Consider the following 24,765-nt stretch of genomic DNA (forward strand, 5'->3'; position numbering starts at 1 on the left):
TATCAATCAAACATCATGAAGATATTTCAAACCGGAGAGACGTGATGTAAGAATTACATATTTATTGTTTACACGTCATATGAATGAAATGATTGCCACGATAATACAACAGGAGAATGTAATGGTGTTTGGCGATTAGGCCCCGGTTTGCAGGATAATCATTCAGGAGGGAAAGAACCGCTCCGATGAAATCCCCGGGGTCTAGACACTGGTGGTGGTGATGAGTAGGTGAGACCGGTCTGAAGGAGGAAGGTTGAGCTTTGTCCTGAAGGAGACGGGAGGCGAGAGGGGTGGAGGCGGGTTGCGTGTGATCATCTGCAATGACAACTGACAGGGAGGAAGAGCAGGCATTTAAGGAATTTAGCATGTGCAGCGATTGGCTGCTGAGGGGTGACGCCCTCGTATTTAATGAGGGGGGAAGGGAGCCATAGAGTGACGTGTAAGTGACTCGTGTTAGGTCTTCCTTATTGAACTTGCGCTAAAGCTTTCATTACTTAATGCTTAAGACCAACAACATTTAAACAATCCAGCTGGACCATTTTATCCCTGATATTGTTCATTATTCTGTATATGCCAAATATAACCTATAATCATTTCACTTAGCTGTTGTGAAAAACACCTGAACAAGCAAACATGGCGGATCAGCTGCAGGTGGAAGAATCGGGAAAAGACGTTACGTGATGACGTCAGGCGCGATACGAAAGGAAACCACATCGATGCACTTTCACTGATACAAGGAGTCAACAAACTATAGATACAATCCACAACATTACACCAAAGCAGAAAACTGAATCAGAAATATCAAATAGACTTTTAGATTGTATTACTTTAGTTTATTGTTGTATTGGAAATGGATTTAGTGGAGTATAAATACCAACAAACAAAAGTACACTTACCTCATAATGTACTCAGGTATTTGAGTAAAAATACTGAGTGACATTCCGCCACTGAAACGTCATCACGTTGATCCAGCCTGAGCGCGGGGCAGCTGACAGGAGGATGGGGTGCAGAGATATCTGATAATAAGAAAATAAACAAGAACACGAGAGGCTGGTTTGCTCGTTCTTTTAATCCGTCTTCATGGCTCTAACAGCGGACTCAGGGTCGTCCCTCCCTACAGGCCAATCACGCAGACGGTTTGGGGCCTCACCTGGCGGAGGGGGCCTCATCTTGTACCTATGCGCCTGTGCAGCGCAATTAGTGTTGAAGTTGAGTGTGTTGAAGTAGTGTGGCGCGGCACGTTTTCTCCCCCCCCTGTCGACGCTCGCGAAACAGAGGGCCTCATCATATAACTTTGCATGGGGCCTCAAGTTGGCCAGGGACGGCACTGGGACTCCCTCTGCCGCTCCGCCCGCTGATGTCACTCCAAGCCTTAACTCTCATGTCAAAATTCTTCCCAAAGGTCAAGGAATACCATGATCATAACACCAGAGGGAGCTCCACAAATCATGTGAAACCCAGATTTGGCACAAAAAAGGGGGAATACACGTTTCGCAATTATGTCACATCAAGGTGGAACGCTCTTCCCACAACTGTAAAGGAAAGTAAAACTATACTTACCTTCAAAACCTCTCTTAAAGAGCACCTTCGGGGGAGAGCATTGCAAAACTGGCCCCGGTAATGGTACAGATCTCAACCTGTCGTTCAATGGACAGCTTCCCCCCCCATCTATGTATATACTCGCATTTTAGACTCTGTTACTAACTGTATATCTGTAGACTTGGTATGTCTTAAATGTCCGGTTAGGATGTATTAGAACGAAATCTAAAATGTAAATTGTAAATAAGCCATCTGTATGTCAAATATGTCTTATATGTCTTACATGACGAATTGGAAATGGGGGACCCTGATGTAAACAAGACGGAAATCTTTCTCTGGTCTGCATCCCCTTAACAATTGTATGTTTTGAGCTGTACTGTACTGTACCCAATATACAAGCAGTTAATAAACTTTTCAATCAATCAATCAGTCAATCTCCCATACACACCCAAACACTCCAGAGACATGTTCTGTGTATATCTGGACCTATAATATATTGATGAAAAACAGTATAATAGGGGACCTTTAAGTGAGGATTTGAATGCAGGATGTTTACTGGGTGATTTCCACACTGTGGTATTAATATGTTTATTTCAATAACTTTGTTGAGCTTGTTTTTAGCTCTATTTCTATCTCACTGAACATAGTCCCTGTATGACTGTGAACTGGTTCAGCTGATAAGGATGGTTATGAATCAAGAGGAGCTGCAGACAGGAAGGGGAGTTGAAAGTGAAAGTATAAAGTCAGACTTGTCAGAGTGCCAGACGCCATTTTACAGCTCGTCGGAGCAGGAGGAGAACAGGGTGAGTGTTAACACCAGGGTCTGCTTTCTAACACATTATTTACTCTGTTTTACTGGATGTCAGAACATCAGCGTCCTAGAGTCCAAAGAGATTTCTACAAGTGGTGTGAACTGGTTTTATTTCCTGTTTTCTGACTCATCAAAGCAACATAACATGCGACAGCCCAGCGCAGTCAAAATGGAGAGCGGCCTGTCGGAAGTCTGACTGATTTGATGTTTGAACCAAGTGTTAAACTTTCCTGTCGGCTCCCAGACCGTAGTGGAGGACGCAGGGGTGACTCTCTGCAGTCTTCCAGGGCCGAAGCAACACACTTCGGGTTCAATAACCCACTTTTCAATAAGGCTGAGAGGCGAGCTCTTCTTTGGGAGGCCGTTGCATTTATTAAGGTCTTTGTTACAGATCTAACTTTGAAGACACTCGACAGACCTTTGCTGCTGTTTCGTTCACTTCAAAAACACACAGCACCGCTTCTCCGCTCGCTCTCTCTCCCTCGCTCGACCATGCGCACACACATGCACGCGCCTCTCTCTCTCTCTCTCTCTCTCTCTCTCTCTCTCTCTCTCTCTCTCTCTCTCTCTCTCTCTCTCTCTCTCTCTCTCTCTCTCTCTCTCTCTCTCTCTCTCTCTCTCTCTCTCTCTCTCTCTCTCTCTCTCTCTCTCTCTCTTAAAGGGACAGCTGTCTGACTCTGCATGATCCTAATATCATAACACAAGTGTATTATTATGATGGTTATGATTGAAACAAGTGTGTTATTATAATGTGTGTGTGTGTGTTTGTGTGTGTGTGTGTGTGTGTGTGTGTCTCCAGTGTTCGTGGTTTATCTCTCAGACTGGAGAAGATGAGTGATTTAAAAGATGAGGAAGAGGACACATCTCCAGTCCCCAGCTGTCTGTCTCTGAAGAGTGACCGGTCTAAAGACAGACCTCCAAACTTCAGTAATGAACCTGGACCCTCAGACACAAAGTAAGAGTTTCTGCTGTAACCTGACCTGAAGAGCATCCAGTTATTATGTTATCTGATAATTAGTGTGAATGCTGAGCAACAGACTATTGTTCTTCAAATCTTTATTCTTCTACTTATTTCAACCAATGTTTGCCGTTTAACTCCTTCAGCATACTTTCAGCTACAGAAACCATTCAAATATTAAAATGTCCTCTTTTAGCTACACCGTGTGCAAAATGCTTCTCCTTCCACATACTTTCAGCTAGAGACTTCATTCCTACTTTAAAACGGTCACAAGGCATTCAGCTATTTGATATATTTTACACTTTTTGAAATATTAAACTTAGCTTGGAGCTTGGTAAAGAGGCCTTCTTCAGATTTTAACCTTAGTGTGCGCCGCTCGTTAAGTCTAGAGTGCTTAGATCTCAAAACAGAGTGGAGGAGAGCTTGAAATCCGCCTAAAAAGAAATGTTAAACCTGCCATAAGTCCCAAACCCTAAACTCCTGTGACTTCATTTGTTGATGAACATGTAGGAAAACATCTCTTAGGTTGAAAAATAAAAACATTTAAGTGTAGAACTTTTAAAACATATCTGTTGAGGGCAAGGATGTGACAAAAACCTTTCACATGAAACCCTCTCCTTTCACTGATCACTGATCACATCTCCATGGAAACCTTTGATCTCTGGACTCAGACAGGTGTTCTTTTCTTACTACACATTCAAGCCCCCACTGTTCATGTACCCTTCAAAACAGCCAGCCACACTACCTATCACCAGGTGTGACTGTGGCTCTGTGTGACTGCATGGGTCTCTCAACTATAAGGTGGCCGGTTCCATTCCAACAGTCATCATGTTAATATCTTTATACCTTACTCACCGTTAGGGTTTTTTCCAGTTGACAGTCCACTTGATGTACAAACACACTGCATTAAGGTATATCTCCACCCTTTCTGCCCTGAAATGATTTTCTAATCATTATTACTGTTATTAAGGGGCTGCATGAACACTTTTCCTGGGCTAGAAAGTGAGGTGCTGCAGACTGTTCTCTGGGTAACAGTTAATGACACTCTCCTCCTATTTAAAACAGTTTCCCCGACATTTAGAACACTTTTCCCCAGGTTTGCTGCACCTTTACTCCCTTAGAAAGTCAGGTGCTGCAGCCTGTTCTCTGGGTACTCTCTGTCCCTATTTAAAACAGTTCCCCCGACATTTAGAAGGCTTTCCCCCAGGTTTAAAGCACTTTTCTTGGTTTAGAAAGTCAGGTGCTGCAGCTTGCTTCTCACTACAAATGATTTATAATCATTATATTTACATTCAAGTGATTTATTTTAGGCGTTATCAGGCGTTGTTAACACTTTTTTCCATGAAAATGATTTTTAATTACTATCATGGAGCTATATAAATCCATCCCCGGGTAATCCGGAGCACATTTGCACCTTATACTATTTAAATGTATTTGTATTATATATTTTTGGCCTATAAAAGTGACATTTCTGGGTGATTTTGTCAGTTTATGGAGCTTAGCTCAAACATTCTGGAGGTTTCAGGCCAGATATGTGTGCTCACAGACGGCCTGCCAGGCTCACCCATCCGTGGAAAGAAGAAAAAAGTGAAAAAAACGGATAATATGTTTTTAAATAATAAAAAAAGAAATAATTTTTTTTTGGAAAAAATGACTAAGTGCCCACCGGAGAAGCGACCAGACGTTTCCCGCTTCGGCCTGCTGGTACTCATGAGGCCGCCCTTTGAGGGTCTTAGAGCGGATAGAAAGAGGTGGATTTACTGGGGTGTTTTCATGGATGATGGAAATGACCTAAGTACACATGTCAGGGAGACAAGCTGGAGGTCCAGAGTCTGTCCTTTGAGGGTCTTGGAGCGGACAAACAGAGGTGTATTTAAGCACAGAGTCAAGCTTTCATGTTTCTCTCCAGTCTTTTTATTTAATACATTTCTATACACCAATAAATATAATAAAACACTTTAAAAAAGCTTATTCCCAGGCGGTCTCCCATCCAAGTACTGACCCGGCCCGACCCTGCTCAGCTTCCGAGATCGGGAGTGATTTTTTTTTTAATTGTCTTTTATTATAAAAATACATAATTTACATTTTTATAACATAAATCATATAAAAGAGCCCTCAAAGAAAGGGACTCCATGGCCTTACATTCAAGCCAAAACAGATCAAACAAAAAGAAGAAAATAAAGGGATTCACATCCCAGTAACCCTAACTCCTAAAAGTATAGGGGAAACTTTACAAATCATCACACAATCAACATATTTCAAAATCTTAGCTTTCCATCATTAACTTCAATCAATGAGCAACCTTCCACAAAATCCTCCACACAAACCTCCTTTTCCTGGAATAACAGTCCAATGTCTCTTTTTATCGTCCTTTCCATTTTGTCCCATACTTCTTCCATCCTCCCCTCATAATGTGCAATATTTCTTCTTCATTTAACTGCATGTCTTTCAAGACTTAAACAAACATTCAGGAGACCAACATTGCACTCACTCCCCATTCACACCAAACAGCCAGTGTAGCGGCCAAAATCATATAGAACTAAAACAGATAATTAACTTAAAATAATACAGCCGCTGAGGCACTAGTTAGCGGATCTTGATCCAGGTCCAGACAAGATTCTCCGTTGTGCATTTTATTCCTATTACAAAATAAAATTAACAGGTTTCCTATATCTCTTTCCTTTAAGCCTTTCCTATGGCTTTCCTTTGTGTGGCTTGAAACACCCTTTGCCTACTAGTGCTCTGGCCCCACCACCCACCTGTCTCCAATATATACAATTACACCAGGTTCTCTAATCACCCAGTGCCCAAACATGCCTTCAAAATAAAAGCATAGAAACTACTTTCATTTATGACACTAACTAAGAATACATATACAATAAACACTATAAACAGCAAGAGAATACATTTTAAACTATTAAATAATATAAAGAGATATATATAACTCCAACAGCCAGAGCTCCTTCCATTCCAAACACTTTATCAACCTTTCATTCCAACATCTGCCTTTCATTTATTTTATTCTGACAGAAAACACCCTTAATTTACTGCATTCAACAAATTCATGCATACAATTCTCCACTCCCACCCTACATCACATTCTTTCTTCACCTCACTATCAAACATACTTATCACTAAATGATTGAAGATCCTGTTGTGCCTGAACAGGAAATCAAATTGCTCACACTCCACACTGTTACCATTCACTCTCAAGTTCATCCAGATCTTTTTCACATCTAACCTCATCCACTATCACCTGTGCCCTCATGAAACCCGGAACATACTCATACACTAAATCCCTCACAACTCTGAACCCCGCCCCCAACTTGGCAAATTGAAGATGACCTTTTGTTCCTTCACAATCCTTTGATTCAGGAAGATGGGTTGCTTCCACACTTGTTTTGCGCTCACACATTCATATCTCACATTCGACCCCCCCCCCCCATGCACTCACCACTTCCCTCTGAAACTCACTCATCCCCCCTTTCTTAAGGCTCATAAAAATACCACTATCCCCACACCCCCCACACTTATTTAACACATCCCTCAAAAGCACCTTTCATATATGGTCATCCTTTTTATTGAAATACTTTAACATCATTTTAACTCTTATTGTTTTTAGTTTCCTTTCTAAATGTATTCACTGTAATCCTCCATCCTTGTATTCTCCAAAACCTCCCTAGCTATCCTGACCCCTCTCCCTCCCCAAATAAAGTCACTCACCAATTTATTAATTTATTTTATTATCCTTTCTGGACCATCCAAAGCATTCATTACATAAACTAACTTACTCTTAATTAACCCATTAACAACAATGACCTTTCCCCTTAAATTCAGTTTCCTTCTTTTCCAAAATCTCAATGTCTTTTGAACACCATTTACTTTCAAACTGAACATCCCTACCCTCTCCATCTTGTATTCCTAAGTTAACCCCTAGCACGCTAAAGTACTCTTTGTTTTCTTCAGACCTATTTCTACCCTCCCCACACTTTCCTTCCCTAAGACCACACATTCTGATTCCTCTATATTTACCCTCGCCCCTGAAGCCCTATATATCCACACTATCAAACACTCCTTTCATGCTCCCGATATCCTTAACTGTTATCGTGGTGTCATCAGCATGCTGATACACCAAGCTTTCCTTTCCCCCGGTACCTCCACTCCCTTCACATCCTCACTCTGCTGTAGCAGGCCCGCCAGTGGCTCCGCTGACAACGCATACAGCATCGCCGAGAGAGGGCATCCTTGCCGGACTGACCTCCCTAGCCTAAACACATTAGTTAAAATCCCATTCACCTTTACACAACTAACTGCTCTACCATAAACTCTCCTGATCCATCCCACTAGCCTCCTCCCAAGCCCCGCCTTCTCTAACACCTTAAACAAATACCCATGATTCAGACCTCCAAACTTCAGTAAAGAACCTGGACCCTCAGACACAAAGTAAGAGTTTCTGCTGTAACCTGACCTGAAGAGGATCCAGTTCTTATATAATCTAATATATTAAACTGTTCTTTAATAATATCATGTGTGCAGTATAGTACAGAACAAAGCAGAGTACAGCAAGCTAACATTATTATTATTAACAGTTAATGACACTCTCTCTTTAAGTGGACGTCACATTTCCATTGTGCGGAAGTTTGTCCAATGGCACGAAGCGTCCCACGTTATTTGTGTCCAAAAAGAGGAAGTTTCCCTAACTACAATGTATCAGCTAGTTATTGCAGGATAACACGTACTTAGTGGAGATTGATCAACTACTTAAACTATTGCACATCTTTTAAACATTATTACTAAAAGCCACTTGTTTATTCAGCTGCAGTCACCATTCAGCTTTTCAAATACTCAGCTTTCTCTGCTTTTTCAGCGGGAAATGCCTTTTCTAGTCGAACCTGTTCTTTAATGATCACAGTAAAGAAACTTAGTAACAGTACAGTAACAAAGCTTAAACTCTTGATCCCTTGCGTCATCAGCGATAGTAAATAATCTACACACAGACAGAAGTCAAAATGTGCTCTCTGAATGAACTAATGATGTTTAAAACATGTGTTGTTTCCACAGACAGAGAGCAGAGTCTCCAGTCCCCAGCTGTCTGTCTCTGAAGAGTGACCGGTCTAAAGACTTTCCTCTAAACTTCAGTAAAGAACCTGGACCCTCAGACACAAAGTAAGAGTTTCTGCTGTAACCTGACCTGAAGAGGATCCAGTTTTTATATAATCTAATATGTTAAACTGTTCTTTAATAATATCATGTGTGCAGTATAGTACAGAACAAAGGCAGCAGAGTTCAGCAAGCTAACGTTATTTGAGGTTATTTCAATATGCATTGATAGCATCGTTGTATCAGTGGCAGAACATGGTTTCAAATGGCAAAGATATTGATAAATACTCACTAGAAACTAAATATATCGTCCAAAACATGATTTACTACTTGGGTATGTTTATGATGTATTTTAAAGATGTTTATTAATGATAGTGATGACCTGGTGAGCTGGTTGTGTTTAGCATTAGCAGATATAACAGAGTTGTGTGATTACATGTAGAGTCAATGCAAAGACCCAGATCCGTGCCTGGCAACACCAAGAAAGTGAAGAGGTGAAATTCAGTCAGCTGCGTATTCCTGCAGCGTGACACATTTCATCTTTCATTACATTTCATCTGTTCCGTTCATGGTATGCACAACTTAACGTATAACAAACATTTACAAAACATGTCTCTATATGAAAACAACCCAAGCTACACGTGAAGCACACTCGGAAACAAACAAGTTTGTTCTCCTAGCAACAGGAATCGAATAAACCACTAGCAGTGTCAACCGACCACCACAAGGTGGTGCCAAACACAGCCAAGAAACACATACATGACAGATATCCACCAAACACACATCAAGGACAGAACACTCCCCAAACCCGCTATTGCTCCTTCCACTTCCCCTTTCCCTATTTCCCCCTCACACCTCTCTCTCTCTCTCTCTGTCTCTCTCTCTCTCTCTCTCTCTCTCTCTCTCTCTCTCTCTCTCTCTCTCTCTCTGTCTCTCTCTCTGTCTCTCTCTCTGTAATACACAAGTGTATTATTATGATGGTTATGATTGAAACAAGTGTGTGTGTGTGTGTGTGTGTGTGTGTGTGTGTGTGTGTGTGTGTGTGTGTGTGTGTGTGTGTGTGTGTGTGTGTGTGTGTGTGTGTGTGTGTGTGTGTGTGTGGTGTGTGTGTGTGTGTGTGTGTGTGTGTGTGTGTGTGTGTGTGTGTGTGTTGTATCTCTCAGACTGGAGAAGATGAGTGATTTAAAAGATGAGGAAGAGGACACATCTTCAGTCTCCAGCTGTCTGTCTCTGAAGAGTGACCGGTCTAAAGGCAGACCTCCAAACTTCAGTAAAGAACCTGGACCCTCAGACACAAAGTAAGAGTTTCTGCTGTAACCTGACCTGAAGAGGATCCAGTTCTTATATAATCTAATATATTAAACTGTTCTTTAATGATATCATGTGTGCAGTATAGTACAGAACAAAGCAGAGTTCAGCAAGCTAACATTATTATTATTAACAGTTAATGACACTCTCTCTTTAAGTGGACATCACATTTCCATTGTGCGGAAGTTTGTCCAATGGCACGAAGCGTCCCACGTTATTTGTGTCCAAAAAGAGGAAGTTTCCCTAACTACAATGTATCAGCTAGTTATTGCAGGATAACACGTACTTAGTGGAGATTGATCATCTATACTTAAACTATTGCACATCTTTTAAACATTATTACTAAAAGCCACTTGTTTATTCAGCTACAGTCACCATTCAGCTTTTCAAATACTCAGCTTTCTCTGCATTTTCAGCAGGAAATGACTTTTCTAGTCGAACCTGTTCTTTAATGATCGCAGTAAAGAAACTTAGTAACAGTACAGTAACAAAGTTTAAACTCTTGATCCCTGGCGTCATCAGCGATAGTAAATAATCTACATACAGACAGAAGTCAAAATGTGCTCTCTGAATGAACTAATGATGTTTAAAACATGTGTTGTTTCCACAGACAGAGAGCAGAGTCTCCAGTCCCCAGCTGTCTGTCTCTGAAGAGTGACTGGTCTAAACAGGAACCTATATACTTCAGTAAAGAACCTGGACCCTCAGACACAAAGTAAGAGTTTCTGCTGTAACCTGACCTGAAGAGGATCCAGTTTTTATATAATCTAATATGTTAAACTGTTCTTTAATAATATCATGTGTGCAGTATAGTACAGAACAAAGGCAGCAGAGTTCAACAAGCTAACATTATTTGAGGTTATTTCAATATGCATTTATAGCATCATTGTATCAGTGGCAGAACATGGTTTCAAATGGCAAAGATATTGATAAATACTCACTAGAAACTAAATATATCGTCCAAAACATGTTTTACTACTTGGGTATGTTTATGATGTATTTTAAAGATGTTTCTTAATAATAGTGATGACCTGGTGAGCTGGTTGTGTTTAGCATTAGCAGATATAACAGAGTTGTGTGATTACATGTAGAGTCAATGCAAAGACCCAGATCCGTGCCTGGCAACACCAAGAAAGTGAAGAGGTGAAATTCATGTCAGCTGCGTATTCCTGCAGCGTGACACATTTCATCTTTCATTACATTTCATCTGTTCCGTTCATGGTATGCACAACTTAACGTATAACAAACATTTACAAAACATGTCTCTATATGAAAACAACCCAAGCTACACGTGAAGCACACTCGGAAACAAACACGTTTGTTCTCCTAGCAACAGGAATCGAATAAACCACTAGCAGTGTCAACCAACCACCACAAGGTGGTGCCAAACACAGCCAAGAAACACATACATGACAGATATCCACCAAAAACACATCAAGGACAGAACACTCCCCAAACCCGCTATTGCTCCTTCCACTTTCCCCCTCACCTGTCTGTCTGTCTGTCTGTCTCTCTCTCTCTCTCTCTCTCTCTCTCTCTAGTCAAGTCCTAAACTTTGACAAAACGAGTCATAAACAAGTCATTATGTGTTTTTCACCAAATGTAATGACATCGATCAACAGAATAATACTTAATAATCAAATTGCTCTTTATTAGTCACATTAATAATTTAATAATCCATTTTCTCTCTGCTGGTAAAGTAACGTGTGTTTTTCTAATTTAAGAGGGATCAGTAAGGTAAGGCTACTGTGACGGTTTGATTCAGAAGGAGTTTAATGTATAAGATCCCTGATGTTGAGGTAACCAGAATGTTTATTTCCACTGTGTACAACATGTTATAAGGGACCCACAATCTATCTTTATGCAAGGGATAATGTGCAGCGAGGCGGTCTCTATGGGGAAAAGAACACCTGCATCTAGATCCCTCTGCAGGTGGTACTTTAAGTATATTTTGATGCCAATACTTTTGTACTTTTACTTGTAACATTTTGAATGCAGGACTTTTTATTGTACAGGGTTCCTGCAGGTTTCGCCAACTCAAATTTAAGACTTTTTAACACCTTTTTAAGACCACTTTGAATAGAATTTAAGACCTATTTCACGGCAATAAAGTATGAAGGAAAATGTATATAAAGAAGAAATACGTCCCATAATCACTTACAAAGTAAATGTATTCATGTTCAACATAAGAACAATGACTGAACACAACAGCGTAACAGTACAGAACTGTGTTAGCGTGTTAGACAAAAAGTGTGTATGTGTGTGCGCTTGAGTGTGTTTGTGTGTTAGGGCTGTGCAATTAATCATATTTTAATCGCAATTACGATTTTGGCCTGCCACAATTACGAAAACAACATAATCGGAAAAAACGATTATTTTGCTTTGCTAGGTTGTGACAGTGCACCACAACATATTTGATCTAATGATTTTTTTAGTAATGTATCATTTATTTAATTAATTTTTGTATTAGTTTTTCAGTTGAATTATACGTTCAGGGTAATCAACAGTTCAAAAGATACTGTTCAAATTATTATTTGTTTTAAAGTTCAATAAATGGATGTTTTCAAAGTCAATGAATAATCATATTTAATAATCGTGATATTAATTATTGACCAACATAATCTTGATTATTGCCATAATCGAGCAGCCCTAGTGTGTGTGTGTGTGTGTGTGTGTGTGTGTGTGTGTGTGTGTGTGTGTGTGTGTGTGTGTGTGTGTGTGTGGTGTGTGTGTGTGTGTGTGTGTGTGTGTGTGTGTGTGTGTGTGTGTGTGTGTGTGTGTGTGTGTGTGTTATTATATTCAGAGCTCTGCTGCCTTGGCTACACTATTTCATCGTTGCTGTTGTATGATTGGTGTTTAGCTACGTTATTTAGCGTCTACAGCACCTCCGCTTTTAGGGTTGACGTAGACCCAAACTTCGCCCGGAGGTCCCCCGGTGTTGTTGCGGGAGCTGCGGCACTAGCTAACGCTACATTAGCAAAACAAACGCTAATTTATTTTGCAAAAGATGCAGCGGGCTTCAAACACGTTCCCTCCACTGGTTTCAACCAAGCACTAAATTAGATGTTTTCCAACAAAATACGATTGAACTGACACTTCCCCATATTTATTTGTAAGTAGATTCGAAGATAGGCTACATGAGCTGAAGCTTGGTTGCTAGGTTACTAGCTGGGTGTTCTCCAATAAGGGGCCGAGGGAAACAAAGTTAGTGATTACTGGTTCCATGTTGATTTAATTCAATACAAATTGTTGGGGGGAACTGAAAGGCTATTACCGTACTGGTTACTTTGCAGCCCGGACATTTCCCCCAAAACACATTTAGACGCTATCGCAACACAGAAGTACCTTTCAAATCCGATAATTTTTAAGACCTTCTGAATCATATTTAAGACCTTTTTAAGGCCTTAAAAACCCTGCTCTGAAGGTTATTTTCATTTTACAAATCCTGCACTCAGCTTTGCTTTCTCCAATATCATTGAAAAGCAGCCAGATGCTGCTTCTTTTTTCAGTTTTCGCTCATTTCTTGACTTTTTCCGACGCGCTTGCATTTAAATCCGTCTCCCCGTCGCTCTGTGCAGCTGGCCAGTACCACTACACATGCTGTGCCCCCCACCCTTCTTTCACATAATGGTATGATCCTAGTGTGTCCTCGCATATGATTGGCCGCATGGTGGGCCAGCTAAATAAAGACCCGCCCCTGCCTGCAAGGATTCTCAGCAAGAGTAGGAGCGGCTGAAGATTCTGCTCTCCCCGACGGGAGTCTGCTCTTCCAACGGCAGCTCGCAATCGGCGTGTCGGAGACCTCTGAATTAAAGTAGCAAGTCACCTCAAGTCAGAAGGCTCAAGTCCAAGTCAAGTCCCGAGTCATTGGTGTTCAAGTCCAAGTCGAGTCGCAAGTCTTTTGTGATGTTGTCAAGTCGAGTCTCAAGTCATAAAATGTGTGACTCGAGTCTGACTCGAGTCCAAGTCATGTGACTCGAGTCCACACCTCTGGTGGATACTGCCCTGAATGACAGACTTTTTTCCCACTCGTAAAGAAAAGGCGTATTTGTCGTGTGATTGCATGTGCCGAACCGTGACGTACGAACCGTGACGGTACGGGACGAATGCGGATACCGTTACACCCCTAGAAACATTAAATTCTCCATTCCTTACCCCGTGTCTGGACCTGCCCCCTTGCATCTTGCATTTTCCTCCCCATTGTCTCTCTTCCTCTGGCTCGTCCCCTCGCCGTCACACAGGAACTCCCAGGGACCCCTGCACCTCTCAGAGCCTCCTCTCCCATCCCGTCCTCTCTCTCCTTCATATCCACTTTATCGTCTGCAGACTTTCTGTTGCAGCTCCGGTTCTTCTGCGTCTGGTTCTTATTATCGAAGACCCAGCCACCGTCCAGATCCTGCTCTCCCACCAGCACCTGGACTATCTCCCCCTCCGACGCTGATGAAGCCTCCTCCACAGCCACGACCCCGCTCTCCTCCTCGCTCGGCTGCTTCTCCATCTCCATCTCCATCTTCCCATCATCTTCATCCCCTCCCGCACAGCTCAACCTCCCATCTCCAGCTCCCCATCATCAGACTCCTCCTCCTCCTCCTCCTCCTCCTCCTCCTCCTCCTCCTCCTCCTCCTCCTCCTCCTCCTCCTCCTCCTCCGTCTGCCCCTCCCCATCATCAGACTCCTGCTCCGTCTGCCCCTCCCCATCATCAGACTCCTCTTCTTCCGTCTGCCCCTCCCCATCATCAGACACCATTTCTTCCCTTCTTTCCACAATAAACTGGAGCTTCCAAATCAAAACTTTCTTCGAACAGTTCAGCACGCTGTTTACCTCGCACTCTGTGCCTCTAGTCCAGGGGTGGGGAACCTGCGGCCCCCGGGCCGTATACGGCCCGCTAGACAATTTGGTACGGCCCTCGAGGTAATTTATAAACACGCAAAAAAGAAACAAATTGAAGAAATCTAGACCGCAAAAAAATTAAACAAGTGAGTGCTTGTTCCTGGCCAAGGTCGGGATCCTTGAACACAACACAAGCCTAACGTGTCATCACGTGGTATATGTCTCGTCTGACAGGGGTGCAGTTCTGACGGAGAGCACCAGAACGCGGCTCTGGCACTTCCAAAAATTGCAGTACCGATAAGGAGCCAGTGGCGTTGCGCAATATTTCGGGGCTCCCCCGCAGGTCGGACCATGGGGCCCCACCCCCTCCCCTAAATCAATAATAGAGTGACATGGGATAGACATCGCGGCCACTTTTTTAAATGTTTAATTTTTCAGGCATCTTTTGTAAACAGTAGGCCTATAGGTCAGTAGGAACTTTCTGTATAGATACATCTGATTTAAACAGTATAGGGTCAGTAGGAACTTTCTGTATAATATACATCTGATTTAAACAGTAAGGTCAGTAGGAACTGTATAATAATATACATCTGATTTAAACATCATTGACAAATACAAACAAGTGGCTGTGTATTTTTTGTAACATGAAGGTATATTGTAGAACGTTATAGCCTATCATCATTGGAGTTCACACAACGGAACGGTTCACATATATATAACATTCTGTATAAAAGAAAAGTAGCCTACAAAAAACAAACAAATAAAACACATCCTATATAGGCTACAAAGAGGATGCAATCAGGAGCTGCTTTGTAGGCCTATTATTTTATACGAGCGCAGCTCCTGGCATTCTTCTGCGCAAAGTCCTGTATAACAGTCTTTAAATCTATACTGCGCGCGCGTCGGCTCTCAATACTAAGGACTGCTAACCCAGACAGTCTCTCTTGCGACATTGTGCTCCTCAAATTTGTCTTTATTAATTTAAGTTTTGAGAAAGATTTCTCAGCACTGGCAACAGTCACGGGTATAGTTAAAAACAATTTCAGTGCTGTGGCAACATCGGGGATACTTGGCAAAATGGACTGATTTTCAATGAGCAGGGTTTGTGCAAGGTCTTTGATTGTTCCACGCTCAATTTTCTTTATAGTAGGCCTAAGAGCATTACGGAGGGACAGGATCTGGAAAGGAAACTCGGCTGACAGGTCGTCTTTATACTGGCCTGATAAAGCACTTGCGGACTCAGACAGATCCTTGTCTGTTGCACGCAAAAGTTTGCGGGGAAGCAGAAAAGAAAATCGCTGTGCAACTTCGCTCATTCCAACAAATCGATTTTTGAGTTGGGCAACGACAATATCGATATTTGCGTAAAATACCGCCACTCTAAAATGCTCCCCTGGGTCTTGGAGCCGCTGGTCCTCGCAAAGCTCTGAAAAGTGCCTCTTTGTGCGCCTTGCGCGTCTGTCTTTGAAGAGACTGTGGACACCCCATGAGGATGCCAGGTCTTGCGCGTGCGCTTTTAAGCCATCAAACTCTCCTCGGAGTTGGGCAAGTGTATCGGTTGCGTTACCAAGCATTGCTGTCGCCTGTAAGAGGTCCACATCTTTGCGCTGGAGAGCTTGGGACACAATGTTGACTGTTTCAAGGACCTTGCCCTGTATTACAGTCATTACAACAAACTCAAAGCTCTCCATGGCCTTTTTCAAGCCAGTCGCCTCGGCACGTTCCTCGCTTTTTTTGGAGAGCAAGTCTATCTTAGTTAGCGCTTGCATAATGTCAGCATAACAGAACCGCAATGATTGGACGGCGTCTTGTCTTGATGCCCATCGTGTCGGGCATAGTCTCTTCAGTGTAGGCTGGCCAGCCTTGGGCACTGAGAGGTGTGTTTCCAAAAGCTCCCATCGTTTGATGCTTCCACTAAAGAATACATATAGCCTTTCAACAGTGTCGTAGAAGTCTTTTATCTCAGGTATATTTTGGCATGCGTCATTGAGTACAAGGTTTAAATTGTGCGCAGCACAATGAATGTACACTGCGTTGGGCTCTTTATCCCTTATGCGTTTTTGTACACCGGAGTAGACGCCACTCATATTGCTAGCCCCGTCATATCCTTGTCCGCGGCACTTCCCAAGTAGTATCCCCTTTCTCTCCATCGATTCGAGAATTTCTCTCTCTAGACCTGCAGCAGTTTGGTCTGTGACTGCATGGAAGCCCAAAAAACTTTCGTTTATTTTCACCTCTGTAGGGTTTCCATTTTCATCATTTGCTATAGTAACATATCTGAACACTTGACTCAGTTGGTCTACTTTTGAAATGTCCTGGGTAGTATCCATTATAATCGAATAGAATTCTACATTCTGTATGTCTGTAATGATTGTGTCCTGCACTTTTTTCGATAGCAATGAAATTATTTCGTTTTGAGTTTGAGGACTTAGGTAGTGCACCTTCTTTTTGCTTTCAATAAGCCTTTGCAGAACTGGATCATAACGCGCCATAAGTTCTATGGTAGATAAGAAATTACCATTATCTATATCACCTATTTTCTCTCTGTGACCCCGGAAAGCAGAGTTGCGAGAGGCCAGTGTTAGTGTAACATCAGTTATTCTGGTTAGGACCTCGGTCCAAAACCCCACCTCTCTCTTAAACTCAGATGATATTTGCGCGTCAATGGTCAGATTATTTTTCCACGTATCATACACGACACATGCTGCCAAATGAGAGCGAGAGAATTCGTGTTCCTTAATCTTTTTAGAGAGACCCTGCCAATCATTTATTCCTATTCTCCACGCTTGGTGGAGGTGATGGGCAGACGGTCTGTCACCGAACAGCCAGCACTGCTCACAGTACACCCGGTCCATAGATGGCGAGTAACATAGCCACTTTCGTGGAATTCTACATCCAATTTTGGATGTTTTGTTATAGAACTCTTTTGAAAAGCACCTTCCCTTCCCATCCCTTTTGAATGGCCCTTCAGGCTTGCATGGCCCGTTATTCAGAATGTACCGTTTAACATCATCGTCTTCTAAATCTACAGGGAATTTCCCCCTATCAGTAGGGTATTCAGTCACAGAGTTGTCGCTGGCCAACGTGTCCCTGGGGTGGGTGGGAGCTGCTGTCACTGTCGGGGCACGGCTAGCTGGCTGGGCAACCTTGGCTATGTCTGAACTGGCCTCGGAGGGGGCACAGCTGACTTCTTGCTGACCTGCAAAAAGGAACGGATTATATTGCAATTCCAATGTAACCTGTAGCATACTGAATCGTACTGTTTATGGCGATTGGCGAATAAAACGTTCTATTATTCTAACCTGTCTCGAAGCGTGAGGCACGACTAGCTGGCTCGGCTGTAACGGGGCTGCTGGGGTCTGTGGGGGCACGGCTAGCTGGCTGGGCAGCCTTGTCTATGCCTATGTCTGAACTGGCCTCGGAGGGGGCACAGCTGACTTCTTGCTGACCTGCAAAAATGAACGGATTAGATTCCAATTCCAATGTAACCTGTAGCATACTCTTACTGGTTATGGCGAATAAAACTTTCTATTATTCTAATGTCTAACCTGTCTAGCTGTAACGGGGCTGCTGGGCTGTCTGCCTGGACTCGGAGCTGACGGCCGGGGGGGGTTGCTAGCGGTCTATCTGCAGTAACGTTAGAGTCTACGTCTACCTTTGCTGCCTGCCGGAACAATGACGTTATTTTAGGTAGTTTTGCCCTCTCCTGTTCGGCTTTCGCTCTCATTTTGCTTTTCTGAGCACCGCTTGGGTAGTGGCGCTTCATTTTTCATGTTTACCGGCAACGCAACTAATGAACGTTATTTATATGAGCAATGCTTCCCGCTTTGTTTTGAACGCTGCCCAGCCTGCCAATGAACATTAGTTATCAGCCGGCTAGCCCTATCGCAGGTGAGCAAATAATTATAATGATACACTGTTGTACTACTACAGGCAGCGTACACATGACGTAGCAACATAGCAGGGAGGGGGGGGGCCCGCCCTCTGCGCCCTGTTCCCGCGTTACGAAATCTAAGAGGATAGCCTACAGTGGGGGCGGGGCCCCCTAAGCTCCGGGGCTTAGGTGCGGGGGCCTCTGCTACGCCACTGTAAGGAGCCGTACACATGCCGCAGTTTCTGCGTGGCTGTGTCTTTAGTTGAAAGCCCAGTAGCGATCTGTTCATCCGTCATACTGATCATACAGTCAATAACTGTGTTGTTATTAGCATCTGGTTAGCTAACTATGCTAACGAATATAAGAAGCTTTTTCTACAACCAGTGAGGTAAAGGCAGATATTTATATGATCATTATAGTTATACGAAAATAAGAGAATAAAGTAAACAGGTATAAAATACTGACGGTAACAAAAAGTTGTTATTAATAAACAAGAATACAGTTTGAAAGGGGAGTGATTTGTAAAATATCCATAAAGAAAATAAATCTGCTTACAGTTCTGTTTCATATGGGTGTTGAGAGATGTATCCATAGATCTAATGTTGCTCTCAAAGTGCAAAAATCTTCATGTCCACATGAATAGGAAACTAAATAAATGTGCACACATCTTGTGTCCATATATCTTTCTGTTTTGGTGGTCATGCCACAACCGTGCACGTGAATACATGTGCGAGTCATGGCAAGATATTTGGATTAAAAGGTTGCTTTTTCTTTGCACAGCATGAAAGAAAGGTGAAATGAATGAGCTGTGATTTTAGTATTTTTAAGCAGAGGTCAGTCATTTGTACGGCCCTCGGAGGATGTTGAAAACATTGAAATGGCCCTTGAGAGCGGATCAGGGTGGTATGGCCGTAAGCAAAGAGTGTGGAGGGATAGGCGCTTCTTATGGGTCAGAGAGGGGCTCCTATGCTGGAGGTCCCAGGGCCGAGTTTGGGTGCTGACAGGCGGACTGCCCCCCTCCATGTCGATGGGGGTGCTGCAGGGGGCCCAGGCCGTGCTGTGAGCCCGTCTCCCCCTCTTCAGCACCTGGGAGCTCTCCGGGCCCTGGAGAGGCATTTTCAGGCTTCCCCTAAAAATGAATTGTAATCAATACTTTTAGATGTAAATGGTTTATTGTATCATTACTATGGGTCTCTGAAACAATCTGACTTTTACCACACTGTTACCAGACTGTTATCAGAGTTTTATCAGACTTTGATCAGACTTTTAGCACTCTTTTCCCCCAGAAACGGCTTTAAATCATCAGTGTCACTATTGTTGGGATTGAGGAATGTTCCTGTGTCTGGTGTGGAGCCTCCCTGCACTTTAAATTAACTGATTTGCCTTTTTTTATTGTATTTTCTACTGTTAATGCACTGTGCCCATGTCGGGTGATGAGCCCTCCTGTGTGGAAACATAGGAACTGCACTTAAATCACTTGGTGCTTTTTAACCGGTTTAAAATCGTGGGTTAGAAAGTGAGGTGCTGCAGACTGTTCTCTGGGTAACAGTTAATGACACTCTCTCTTTAAGTGGACATCACATTTCCATTGTGCGGAAGTTTGTCCAATGGCACGAAGCGTCCCACGTTATTTGTGTCCAAAAAGAGGAAGTTTCCCTAACTACAATGTATCAGCTAGTTATTGCAGGATAACACGTACTTAGTGGAGATTGATCAACTACTTAAACTATTGCACATCTTTTAAACATTATTGCTAAAAGCCACTTGTTTATTCAGCTGCAGTCACCATTCAGCTTTTCAAATACTCAGCTTTCTCTGCATTTTCAGCGGGAAATGCCTTTTCTAGTCGAACCTGTTCTTTAATGATCGCAGTAAAGAAACTTAGTAACAGTACAGTAACAAAGCTTAAACTCTTGATCCCTGGCGTCTTCAGCGATAGTAAATAATCTACATACAGACAGAAGTCAAAATGTGCTCTCTGAATGAACTAATGATGTTTAAAACATGTGTTGTTTCCACAGACAGAGAGCAGAGTCTCCAGTCCCCAGCTGTCTGTCTCTGAAGAGTGACTGGTCTAAACAGGAACCTCTAAACTTCAGTAAAGAACCTGGACCCTCAGACACAAAGTAAGAGTTTCTGCTGTAACCTGACCTGAAGAGGATCCAGTTTTTATATAATCTAATATGTTAAACTGTTCTTTAATAATATCATGTGTGCAGTATAGTACAGAACAAAGGCAGCAGAGTTCAGCAAGCTAACATTATTTGAGGTTATTTCAATATGCATTGATAGCATCATTGTATCAGTGGCAGAACATGGTTTCAAATGGCAAAGATATTGATAAATACTCACTAGAAACTAAATATATCGTCCAAAACATGTTTTACTACTTGGGCATGTTTATGATGTATTTTAAAGATGTTTATTAATGATAGTGATGACCTGGTGAGCTGGTTGTGTTTAGCATTAGCAGATATAACAGAGTTGTGTGATTACATGTAGAGTCAATGCAAAGACCCAGATCCGTGCCTGGCAACACCAAGAAAGTGAAGAGGTGAAATTCATGTCAGCTGCGTATTCGTGCAGCGTGACACATTTCATCTTTCATTACATTTCATCTGTTCCGTTCATGGTATGCACAACTTAACGTATAACAAACATTTACAAAACACGTCTCTATGAACACACCTTTGACCGAAAAGGAGCAGGGAGCAGAAAATAATCTTCTGTGACCTGCCCCTTTCTAAACACATAAACAGATGGTCTGTCCTTCATATGTTCTTATTCACAGCCACACATCACAGCATCGTAGGATAATAAGAGAAACACGAACTAACAAAAATACTTAGTTCCCTCTTGACAGTTAACGGAAAGAAACAAAACAACAACAACAACAACACCAACAACACCAAAACATCACATGAACAAGGAAAAGTGCAGCACCCTCACCTGAGTCCTACTGGAGGAGAAGAGTCTTGAGAGAGACGTTTGTGACGCTCTGCCCTTTGGTGAGAATCAGCTCCACTAATGTAAAGTGCTGTAAAGGATGTGTTCATCTCCACAGAGGGAAGAGGAAGAGTGGTGTTCCTGTGGAGGAGCAGCTGTCCAGCTGTGCTCTGTGTCAGGACGTCCTGAAGGATCCAGTCTCTACCAGCTGTGGACACTGGTTCTGCAGACAGTGCATCACCTCATACTGGGAGCAGAGACCTCCATCAGGAGACCCCTCCTGTCCCCAGTGTGGAGAAAGACCCAGAACCAGAGCTGGACTGCAGACAGCCAGCCAGACCAGCTCTGTACGAGGTAAGAGGCCGAACACACGCAGCGTTTTATTCCTCTTCCTGGTTCCTTTGTTTCTGAATAGGTATACTGTTGAAGAGCAGAGACAGTAAGCTGTTTATACAACATTTAAACTCAGTCTGTTGTTTGTTGTTTTATTGTTATAATTAGATTCTCAGAGCATTTTCCTCATTCTCTCACGTTTCCTTCTCTTCCAGCAGAACGTGGTCTGCAGGAGGTTTTAGATGAACATAGGCTCAGTCTGAGGAGGAGATGTGAACGTGTGACTGAAGGAATTGATCAAAGTGAAACCCTCCTCAACAGCATCTTCACTGAGCTCTACATCACACAAGGCCAGAGTGAAGAGGTTAATACCCAACATGAGGTGAGGCAGCTGGAGGCAGCTTCCAAGAAGAAGCCCCTCCATGACACTCCAATCAAGTGCCAGGACATCTTTAAAGCCTTACCTGACCAACAGACTCTCATCAGAGCGGTCCTGACCAACGGAGTCGCTGGAGTTGGAAAAACCTTCTCAGTGCAGAAGTTCACTCTGGACTGGGCCGAGGGTTTGGGAAACCAAGATGTCAGTCTGGTGATCCCGCTCTCCTTCAGGGAGCTGAACCTGATCAAAGGAGAGCAGTACAGTCTTCTCAGGCTGCTCCATGTTTTCCATCCAACCTTACAGAAGGTCACAGCAGAGCAGCTGGCTGTCTGCAAAGTGCTGCTCATCTTTGACGGCCTGGATGAAAGCAGAGTTTCTCTGGACTTCAGAAACAATGAGGTTGTGTCTGATGTCTCACAGCAGTCCTCAGTCAACGTGCTGCTGACAAACCTCATCAGGGGGAAGCTGCTTCCCTCGGCTCTCGTCTGGATAACTTCCAGACCTGCAGCGGCCAATCAGATCCCTCCTGAGTGTGTGGACAAGGTGACAGAAGTACGAGGCTTCACTGACGCCCAGAAGGAGGAGTACTTCAGGAGGAGATCGAGTGATGAAGACCTGTCCAGCAGAATCATCTCTCACATCAAGAGCTCCAGGAGCCTCCACATCATGTGTCTGATCCCAGTCTTCTGCTGGATCACTGCTGCAGTTCTGGACCACATGTTGACTACAGACCAGAGAGGAGAGCTGCCCCAGACCCTCACTGGCATGTACTCACACTTCCTGCTGGTCCAGACCAAGAGGAAGAAGCAGAAGTATGAAGAGGGACATGAGACGAGTCCACAGCAGCTGACGGAGGCTGACAGGGAGGTTCTTCTGAAGCTGGGGAGGCTGGCGTTTGAACATCTGGAGAAAGGAGACATCATGTTCTACCAAGAAGACCTGCAGCGCTGTGGCCTTGGTGTCACTGAGGCCTTGGTGCACTCAGGAGTTTGTACACAGATCTTCAAAAGAGAGAGTGTGATCTTCCAGAAAACAGTCTACTGCTTTGTTCATCTGAGCGTTCAGGAGTTTCTGGCTGCAGTCTACATGTTCCACTGTTACACCAACAGAGACACAGCGGTACTGAAGGACTTCCTGAGGAGAGACCGGGACGAAGACAATGAAAGCAGTGATGGTTATGATGAGGATGATTACCAATCCCTGAAGAGTGACTATAACAACAGCAGAGATCAGGATTACCCATCCCTGCCTGTCTTCCTGGAGGGAGCCATGCAGAAATCTCTCAGAAGTAAAAATGGCCACCTGGACCTGTTTGTCCGCTTTCTCCACGGCCTCTCTCTGGAGTCCAACCAGAGGCTGTTAGGAGGCCTGCTGGGTCGCACAGACAACAGACCAGAAACCATCCAGAGAGCCATCAGCAACCTGAAGGAGATGAGCAGTGGATATATCTCTCCTGACAGGAGCATCAACATCTTCCACTGTCTGACAGAGATGAAAGACCTCTCAGTACATCAGGAGATCACAGAGTTCCTGAAGTCAGAGAACAGATCAGAGGAGAGACTCTCTGAGATCCACTGCTCTGCTCTGGCCTACATGCTGCAGATGTCAGAGGAGGTTCTGGATGAGTTGGACCTGGAGAAGTACAAAACATCATGGGAGGGACGACGGAGACTGCTTCCAGCTGTGAGGAACTGCAGGAAGGCCAAGTAAGTCCAGATGTGATTAACTTTGTAATCTAAAGTGGATCAGGAGTTTAATTATTCAAATAAACACGATAACATTTATGCTGTTTAAATACTGAGAGCAAAATAAAACCAACACTGTTCTTCTATTTATTTATAATGTTAGTTAAACTGAAGCGTTCCTCTCTTCATATTGAGTGAAGGAGGCGACATGTCAAACACATGAAGGACTTGAGAGGTTTCTCAGCATGTGATCACACAACCCAGTCTCACGGCATTTCGTGTTCACCAACACGATTTGCCCCTTTTTTTCGTGTTGCACAGCACGATTTTAAAAGCAATGTATTTCTACTGCCTGCAGCAAGTCTTTTTCTCCGGTCGGGTCGAGGAAGACCTGAAGCTGTGTGGTTCATAAAAACATGTTCTTACTCAATATCAAGCCACAATTATTGCTTTTATTTTAAAATCGTATAATTTCGGACTTTTGTTGCCGGCTGTGAGGAAAATAAATGGGGCTCAGAGCCTCAGAATACTGAAATCTGTATTTTTTAAATATTTTGTTCCTTCTAATTTGTTATTCTTTTCAAAATAACACACTGTTATTTACTCACCAATAACACACAATTATGCTTGCTTTTATTTATTGGTTTAATTCCATAATCTCGGGCTTTTTTGGCCTCCGTCAGGGACTGAATTTCAAAATAAAATATCCGGAAACAGACGTAGGCCTATAAGGGACATTTCGAGCGTCATTGCGATTGTCAACCTTTCTGAGTTTAGGATGGTCGAAGACACTACACTACCCATAATCCCCAGCTATCGTTTAGGACTACAGTCCCCTGTAAGGTTACGCAGAGCGTCAAACAGCTGTGTGAAATGGAACGAAACCACGCCAGACTATCCAAAACTGGAATCGAACGCCCCCCCAGAACTACACATGCTGGATGCTGGCTATTGTGTTTCGCCAAATGTTCTATGGGACGTCTCTACTGAACGTTTTCGTTT

General features: G+C 43.1%; 2 protein-coding genes across 16 annotated transcripts in view; one reads left to right on the top strand and one right to left on the bottom strand.

The window, feature by feature from the left end:
- Window positions 1-2,295: 2,295 nt before the first annotated feature.
- LOC117544637 (protein NLRC3-like) overlaps window positions 2,296-24,765 on the top strand; it is a 28,331-nt gene continuing 5,861 nt past the window's right edge. For 2 of the 15 annotated variants that reach the window (XM_034213839.1, XM_034213846.1), the window contains exons 1-9: window positions 2,296-2,342; window positions 3,150-3,305; window positions 8,370-8,474; window positions 9,572-9,706; window positions 10,327-10,431; window positions 19,425-19,562; window positions 20,442-20,546; window positions 21,485-21,720; window positions 21,915-23,784. In XM_034213839.1, coding sequence (XP_034069730.1) covers window positions 3,181-3,305; window positions 8,370-8,474; window positions 9,572-9,706; window positions 10,327-10,431; window positions 19,425-19,562; window positions 20,442-20,546; window positions 21,485-21,720; window positions 21,915-23,784 — 2,819 coding nt within the window. In that variant the 5' untranslated portion in view covers window positions 2,296-2,342; window positions 3,150-3,180. Of the gene's footprint in view, window positions 2,343-2,417; window positions 2,729-3,149; window positions 3,306-7,712; window positions 7,752-8,369; window positions 8,475-9,571; window positions 9,707-10,326; window positions 10,432-19,424; window positions 19,563-20,441; window positions 20,547-21,484; window positions 21,721-21,914; window positions 23,785-24,765 lie in introns of those variants that run through there. The other 13 variants (XM_034213842.1, XM_034213841.1, XM_034213840.1 and 10 more) reach the window with 13 other exon arrangements.
- On the bottom strand, window positions 14,887-18,098 carry LOC117544639 (zinc finger MYM-type protein 1-like). The gene is made up of 2 exons (XM_034213855.1): window positions 17,849-18,098; window positions 14,887-17,745 (listed from the first exon to the last, which is right to left on the bottom strand). The coding sequence occupies exons 1-2, from the start codon at window positions 18,042-18,044 to the stop codon at window positions 15,368-15,370; spliced, it is 2,574 nt and encodes an 857-aa protein (XP_034069746.1). The 5' UTR covers window positions 18,045-18,098; the 3' UTR covers window positions 14,887-15,367.

Source organism: Gymnodraco acuticeps, unplaced genomic scaffold (assembly GCF_902827175.1).
Source record: "Gymnodraco acuticeps unplaced genomic scaffold, fGymAcu1.1, whole genome shotgun sequence".
NCBI classification, from domain to species: Eukaryota; Metazoa; Chordata; class Actinopteri; order Perciformes; family Bathydraconidae; genus Gymnodraco; species Gymnodraco acuticeps.